General features: G+C 38.9%; 1 protein-coding gene across 4 annotated transcripts in view; it reads right to left on the bottom strand.

Annotated features, from left to right (window-relative positions):
- The window catches only part of Fam151b (family with sequence similarity 151 member B), a 34723-nt gene that overhangs the window by 8434 nt on the left and 17713 nt on the right, over positions 1 to 8576 (bottom strand). Inside the window, exon 6 of one of the 4 annotated variants that reach the window (XM_026783833.1) lies at positions 4183 to 4310. The exons of the other annotated variants lie outside the window; for them this stretch is intronic. Coding sequence (XP_026639634.1) covers positions 4283 to 4310 — 28 coding nt within the window. The 3' untranslated portion in view covers positions 4183 to 4282. Of the gene's footprint in view, positions 1 to 4182; positions 4311 to 8576 lie in introns of those variants that run through there. 4 annotated transcript variants of the gene reach the window in all.

The raw sequence follows: 8576 nt of genomic DNA, 5'->3' as shown, positions 1-8576 counted from the left end.
AAAAAACAAACAAACAAAAAAAAAAAAAAAAAAAAAAAAAGGAGTTGAAAATTATTACAATAAATTATCTCATGGTCAGAAAGATAATTTTCTCTGAATTGAAGCATTCTGTCTCCCAGGACAGCTTCTTAAGACCTAGGAAGTGACCACCAAAGAATGCACAAAACATCATAACAAAATAAATCTATAACAATATATGCTAATTTAAACAAATAAAACAGTCAAAGCTTGCATTTCTCGAGCTTGGTTTTGCCTCTGCAGATTATGCTTGCTCCCTCCTGAAGTAAAAAGGTTTAATTTTTGATATTGCAAGAGCACACAGTTGAGAGATTTTAAACTTTCTTAAGAGAAAATTTTGTAGTTTTACAGAAAAATTTTAAAAAACTAGATTTTTTTTAAAGAACAGCTTTGAAAATCTTTAAATTTATAAGGCTATGGGACATTTTAAGTTCATAAAATGTTTTATATTATTAATATAATAAAAATAAATAAAAGGCTAAAGAGCTAGGGCCACAGCAATGAGTACCAAACATGAAACACAAGAAACGGGGGTATTCCTATCTTATGATGTAGCAAGACAAAGACTTAAAGCAGACCTGCAAAGAGCTTGGAGCAGCGGTTCTCAACAATCAACAAGGTTGCCATCCCTTTGGGGGTCAAAGAACCTTTTACAGGGGTAACCTAGGGCTGTCTGAAGTAGATGTTTGTATTACAATTCATAACAGTGACAAAATTACAGTTACAAAGTAGCAATGAAAGAATTTTATGGCTGGGGATCCCCACAACATGGGGAACTGTGATGAAGGGTCACATAGCATTAGAAAGGCTGACAACCACTGGCTTAGAAAACATCTTGCCTCCCCTAAAGTCTGTTCAGGCTGAAGAATGGATGTCTGGCCTTCTCTTGAGGTCACCGAGTCAAACAAGAAACTGTGATATTCTGTAGTGAAGCATCGTGAACGGGGCAGGAAGGTGAAGCTGCCAGTCTCTCTGTGTACTCTATTCATTATTTGAAGTTTCATCTTGACACTAAAAGCTTCAATTCAGAAATTGTTATTTTTTAAGACCAAACTTAACAGAGATAAAGCTGCAAATCCTAATCTTATAAAAACTACTAACTGGTAAAGATAATTAAGACAAGCAAGTTAATGGTCAGTCACCTCATAAAGTATCAAGTTCTTCAACAACTCAGAACTATACTTGTAGTTGCTAAAGGCACTGACGTAATTAATTATAAAAACATGAGCTTCCTGGAGCGCTTTTTCTCTCCGAGCAGGGCATCTGCATTTCCTTTTGCCCCCTTGCTCTTTTCACTGTACACTTGCAGAAGTGTTGTCAATAAAAAGCAAACCATAAACTCAACATTAGACAGTCTCGAAATTTCTTCCACTAATGAAATTACTCCTTTATTTTTTAGTTTAGCCTCAAGCGAGTTCTTACAGGGACAAAAGGCAACCCGTCTTTGCTAAAATATCCCAGGAATGGTCTCGGGCCAAACTGCTGTTAAAGTCCCTGCTTCCCTCTAAAACCTCTTGAACCAGGCACCTTCACAGCCGGCCCCGCTCCAGCACTGCTGTCTCTCAGGACCCTGCCAGGCTGGCCCATCAAGCTCTGCTCTCAGCATTCAACCACTTTTCTAGTCCTAAATTCCAGAGTCTTCCATACTCCTTAGGGGAGGGGATGGTCAGGTTCTTCAGAGCAACAGTCCAGTTTGAGTACCTATGCATGAATTAGTTACTTTTATGTTGATAAAATACCATGGCCAACAGTAACTTATGGAAAGTATGTTTATTTTGGCTTACAGTTCCAGAGGGACAAAAGTCCATGGTGGGGAGGCATGGCAGCAAGGGACAGGACAGGCATGGCCATAAGAACAGGAAGCTGAGAGTACTATCAATGCCCACCTCCAGAGACATACTTCCAGCAAGGCTGCACCACCTAAACCTCACCAAACAGCACCACCAATGGAAACCAAGTGTTCTAATACCTGAGCCTATTAGGGACATTCTCTTTCAAACCACCATAACAAGAATGGGATTTTTAATAGAAATCATATTCTGAAGTTGATATGGAACTATGGGAAATTTAAATATCTAAGACTCTTGAGAAGAAAGAAAAATATTGGAAGTATCACATTTGTAAAGTCAAATTACAAAACCATAGTAATAAAAAACACATGGTACTGGCATAAAAAAAAACAACACATAGAACCATGAAACAGAACAGATCACCTAGAAATAAGTCAACAGATTTATCATCAAATGTTTTTCAACTGTAAACCCACAAAGTAGAAATACAGTCATTATTCATTTACGTGTCAATAAAGGCTGAAAATATTATTAAAGTCAAACTCGTAAAAAAAAAAAACAACCCAGGACTTGGATGGCTAACAGCTGCAGACTAGTTCAGATCAGCAGTGTCAGAAGCTCTGGAAGACCGACAGGATACATTTCAAGCACATGGCAGAGAAAGGGAACAGTCTCCAAAATCTATATTAATATAAGTAATTCAAAGCTATCTTAACAAATGCAAAGGTGAAAACCGGCAGTGAAGAATCCAACCAGAGCAATAAAAGGAAATCAATATTCCAAGGAAGAAAGAGAAGGGATCACTAAGTCATAATCTAGAAAAATAAATCCAACCCAAAAGCTTACTGAAGAATTACTATCTAGTCTAGGAGCAGGGAGATGGGCCTGTGGGTAATACTTTTTGTTTGTTTTGTTTTTTGAGAAGGGTTTGTCTGAGTAATGGCTGTCCTGGAACTACGACCTGAGTAGGGATGCCCAGGGCTCACACAGAAGGGTGTGGTAATGGCATGAGCACACATCTGTACCCTCCACGTGGGGTGGGGATAAAAACTATGGTGGCGTGTGCTGTGGGATAATGTTCGCTTGCTTATTTATTATTTATTTATTAGGATGATGTGGGAAGGTCATATGTCAATCTGTTGATTTCATTGGTTAATAAAGAAACTGCCTTGGCCCATTTGATAGGCCAGTCCTTAGGTGGGTGGAGTAGACAGAACAGAATGCTGGGAAGAAGCGAAGTGAGCCAGACGCCATGCCTCTCCTCTCCAGGGCAGCCGCAATGAAGCTCCAGCCCAAGATGGACGACGTACACTAGAATCTTCCTGGTAAGCTTACTGCCTCGTGGTGCTACACAGATTATTGATATGGGTTAAAGCGAGATATGAGAGTTAGCCAGAAGAGGCTAGATATAATGGGCCAGGCAGTGTTTATATGAATACAGTTTGTGTGTTGTTATTTTGGGTGTAAAGCTAGCCGTGCGGGAGCAGGGCAGGACGAAAAGCAGGCCTGCTCTCCTCCTTCTACATAGGTATAGAGTATTTTGTCTGCATGCCAGAAGAGGGAACCCAATCAAATTATAGATGGACAGAAGAGGGAACCCAATCAAATTATAGATGGTTGTGAGCCACCATATGGTTGCTGGGAATTGAACCAAGAACCCCTGGAAGAGCAGCCAGTGTTCTTAACCTCTGAGCCATCTCTCCAGCCTGGGATAATGCTCTTATACTCTGTAAGTTTTATTTGTTTTACAAAACAATAATTGGCCAGTAGCCAGGCAGGAAGTACAGGTGGGGTGACCAGACTAGAAGAATTTGTGGAGAGGAAAGGTCAGTCTGTAGTTAGCAGCTAGACGCAGAGGAGCAAGATGAGAATGCCTCAGTGATAAAAGGTACCAAGCCACGTGGCTAAACATAGATAAGAATTATGGGTTAAGTAAAATTGTAAGAACTAGCTAATAATAAGCCAGAGCTAATAGGCCAACAATTTATTAATATAAGCCTTTATGTATTTTGTTGGGACTGAACAGTGTGGGACCGGGCAGACAGAAACTTATGTCCACAGAAGAGTGATGGAGGAACACACCTGACACCAGTCTCTGGGTTGTGAGTGCATCTGCATGCACATGTATACACATACGAACATATACACATCCATACACCATCCATACAAAATAGTCAGTCAAAAATTAATGGAAAAGGAACTAAAGGCTTGTAAGAAACTAAGACAGTAATAAACTACTTTAGTCAGCTGTATCTAAATAAATTTAAAAACATGGATTGAACAATTTTCTAAGAAAATATAATTTATGAGACTTGGCTTCTAAGGCCATTAAAAAGAAATAAATCATTTATTAAATCATAAACAGAAAGGTTGTTCAAGTTCAGCTTTCCCCAAAGCCTCTGCTTTAGAAGGTTTCACATGTAGGCCACTGAAATGTCATTTCTGACGTCCTCGAGTACACAAGAAAGTGCAGGTCATTGTATGAAATGCTCAGACCTCAACCTGAGAAGGGAAATCATGCAGATCAACATAGAACCAGAACTGAGAAGCACAAGACAAATACAATAGAGAAACAAGGGGGGGGGTGAATAGTCTATTACTAGGCATGGGGGGAAAAGAAGATTCTCTTTTTGGCTGACCTGGACAGAACTTGCAATATAGACCAGGCTATGTCTCATAGAGATTTGCCTGCTTTTGCTGGCCGCTAGGATTAAACATGTGCCCACCACACCCAGCCAAGATTGCTTTCATGGGAACCGAAAAAGCATTTGGGTAAACTGAACACACATAGGAATTTAAATGCTTGTTTATACTGGCATCTTTGCAAGCTCTGAAAAGCTTTCACACTGACAATGCCCATAATCACCAACAATTGAACACTTTTTTAGAATTCTCTATAAGGACATTATGACATCGTGGGGAGTGGGGTGGTGTCCTAAAACATACTCATGGATCCTGGCACAAGAGCCATTAGGATCCCTGCCACACACAGAAGGTCCCAGAACCAAAATGTCCTCAGGCATTATCTGCCAGAGAGCCTTCCCCTGGCTGTGAACCCTTGTTCTGGAAACACTAACCAACAAACCTGAAAAAGGGAAAAGTGGTAAAAGCTATCAAATTTCAAAAGATAAAAATATCATTGTTTAAAAAGATTTTGCTTCAAAGACTCAAAAATCAACTGAAAACCATTTAAAATGATAAAATTATTAGAAGATTTCAGCATAATGTAGGTGTGTAAAAATAAGTGATCTTCATACACATAGCATGTTAACATTACATGTGCATATTATATATAAATATATGCATATCAACCAATTCAGGGTATAAAGAACTAATTCACAATAGTAACTCAAGCGACTGAAGTGACATGTGTGTGCTGACATGTGTGTCTGCATGAACAAACACACACACGCACACACACACATACTTAAAACTTTAAAAAAACTTTAAAAATAGCAATACATCATAAATACAGTGTAGCCACACAGACCATGAACAATGTGCATCTAACTAGAGATGGGGTTTGTTGTCATCATTTATTAGGTGCTGGCCAGTGCGCTAAGGGCCCCGCATGCCGGCCAGTGCGCTAAGGGCTCTGCATGCTGGCCAGTGCGCTAAGGGCCCCGCATGCCGGCCAGTGCGCTAAGGGCTCTGCATGCTGGCCAGCCCTTCCCACTGACTGCATTCCCAGCCCAACCTTTAGTCTTCTAAGGTAGAATCTTGATCAGATTTGTTTGTGTCAGTCAACTTGGATAAACATCTTGGGGCTTTTGCTTTAATTTAAAATACATAATAAACCCCTGACTTCTTCCTACCTCAAGCAGTGTAAGGCATTAGAGCTGTAAGGACAATGGGGTTTATAAGGGTGTTGTTTTTCTACAGAAGAATTCAAAAAAAATCTCTTAAGTTTTGTAACAGTTCTATTAGCTGGTACAATGACACACTGCCTGTGTCTAAAGCAGTGTGGATCTCAACCTGTGGTGGCATCTCAGATATCAGATGTTTATCACAGCAGTAGCGAAATCACAGTGATGAAGTAACAACGAAATTATTTCATGGTAGGGGCCACCACAATATGAGGAATTGCATTAAAAGGTCACAGTAATAGGAAGGTTGAGAACCACTGCTCCAAAGTTTAACTGTACTTATTTTGGATCTAATACAATGACAGTTGCTACATATATCTAAAGTTTAATTAAACATATTTTGTATTAGACTTTCATTATAACTACTGAAGAAAATATGCCCTTCCATAGCTATTCATTTTTCAAAACAGAAAACTTTAAGGCCTGAGAATACAGTTCATTGGAGAAGTACTTTGCCTGGATTGATGAAATACCCAGTGCTCCCCTTTCATACAAACACATGTGTGTGTGTGTGTGTGTGTGTGTGTGTGTGTGTGTGTGTACGTGTGTGTGTGTGTGTACGTGTGTGTGTACATATATATACTTAACCTTAAGTATCTGCTACTATTGTGAGGCTGAGGTATATATTTCAATACCAAATTAAGAGGTAAAGTATTAAAATGCAAACATATTTGTCTTTATCCATTAATAAAATGATACTGAAATGAATTCTAAATTGTCTCTTTATTGGTAATGATTAGTGTCCATTCAGCTACTCATCTTCAATTACTTCCTTTGACACGTATTTAGGGGATAAATTGAAGGAGAAGAAAAACTGTATCAGAATAATAAAAAGAGGCTTAGCTCCCAATCTTTTAAGCCTCAGGCAACTTCATACACAGCACTGGCATTCTGAAAAGGGTTTCCCATACACATGTGTGCATTGCACACACATACACACGCAAAAGTTAAGACAATGTCTTAATAAAAATGTCATAATGAAAACAGCATTTAGTTCATAAATATGAACAAAAATGAAACACAGTGTGATTCATGAGGCATAGTGTCACATCTCTCATGATAACCTAAGGTGTAACGCGGTCCTGACACTTCCCCATCATCTCTAGAGGAGTGTGTGTTTATATGCATATTTACATATGAGTTGAGAGCAATATTTTAAATGTTGGTAATTTATACTGCTTGTGACACTAGAACTCATTGCTTTAAAAAATATTTCTCAAACATTGTCCTTCTTGTGAAAAAAAAATGACTCATGGATTAATTAGCTACTAATAATTCACTAACATTGTTATACAAATTCAGAACAAAGGATAAAAATAATCAGTTATCTCTCTATATTTTGTGAGTCTGTTTACTAAGGAAAAGAGAGCAAAGCTATAAAAAATTACTGTTAACTTACTGCACAGAACGGTCACTGAAATAGCTTCCTGTCGTCATCTCCCTCCATGTATAAAACCATAGAAAAATCATTAGGTATAGTCCACCACTTTCAGTTTGAAAGGCCTGACAGCAGATATCTAAAAATGTGCAATTTCTGCCTAACAGAAAACAAACCCTTCTAAAAGCTCCTAGATGTGGTCACAGCCCACAGCCCAGCAATGTCTGCTGGCAGTTGCCTTCTGCATTTTACGAGGCCCATCAGGATAATGTTTCAAAGAATTGTTTCTGATTGAGGGCTCTTAGACTAGCAGGTGCCTCTGTGAGCTGCAAAATTTTCAGGATGAGATATGGCCTTTCAAAATCATCGTGAGCATTCAGTGGAAATGCTGCACCCGGCGCACGAGTGGAGTGCGGCCGTTGCTGGGTGCTCCCAGCTGGGCTCTAACCTCAGGGTGCTTACACATGACCACTAAGTACTCTGTATCCATGCAAATAATCTCTTTATCCTGGGGAGGTTTCTCAAACAGGACTATGCGGAGACATGTTCACACACTAGAGTTCTGTGGAGAATCTAATTTTTATAATTTAATTGAGCACCATAATTTAAATAGTAATCTTTAAAAATTAATAAAGTATGCTAGCTGATTTTACAGTAATCATCCAACACCAATAAAAACAAACTAAACTAGAAGCAGAGTTAATAATAATAAGAGTTAATAAACGACATGCTTGCCCCAAGAGAATGTCTAAAGCACTGCAGACTCCTCATTAGCTCGATACATCTCTCTTCTACTCGTTAGTCAGACTTGGTTCCAGTTGTTTGCAATGAGGACCCGGGTTAGTCTATTGTCTGGTATCATCTAACATTTCTCTTCCACCGTAGTGTTGGCTACCACTGCTCAGACAATTTGAACTTTAAGTCATCTATAAACATTTTATAATTCAGTTTTCCTATGCAAGTGGAATCATAATGCCCAGGTCATTCTGAACTTTAATGTTTTCACTTAACAGAATTATCTTAGAGATTCATTCATGGTAAAACACTAGGCTACAGCATGGCCCGCAGCAAGCATTTCCTCCTCCATCATGGTAAAACACGAGGCTACAGCATGGCCTGCAGCAAGCATTTCCTCCTCCATCATGAGGGTCCACCACAGCACACTCAGCCAGTGTCTGGCTGGAGGACAGTCGGCATGTTCCATGCCCTTTATAATTACAAGCAATGCTTTGAAATGTGCTAGTACCTCCTCTGTGTGCGCATAAACATCTAGGAAGATACGTCCTTATTGATGAAATCCACAGTACATGCCAAATTATTCTTCAAAGAAATTGATCAGATTACATCTGTGATAAATGTATGCCTGATTCCTCTACTCTCTTCGACATGGTAAGCTATCAAATTGAGCCTTTTGCTAGATAGTTGTATCTTTTTATGTTAGAATTCTTTATGCTCTCTGACTGACATGTATTACAATACCATTTTTTTCTAGAGTTCCCTTTTTTATATTTATTTATTATGTAT

Source organism: Microtus ochrogaster, chromosome 19 (assembly GCF_000317375.1).
Source record: "Microtus ochrogaster isolate Prairie Vole_2 chromosome 19, MicOch1.0, whole genome shotgun sequence".
Classification (NCBI taxonomy): Eukaryota; Metazoa; Chordata; class Mammalia; order Rodentia; family Cricetidae; genus Microtus; species Microtus ochrogaster.
The sequence above is the reverse complement of the archived record's forward strand: the minus strand, read 5'-3'. Positions and strand labels throughout refer to the sequence as shown.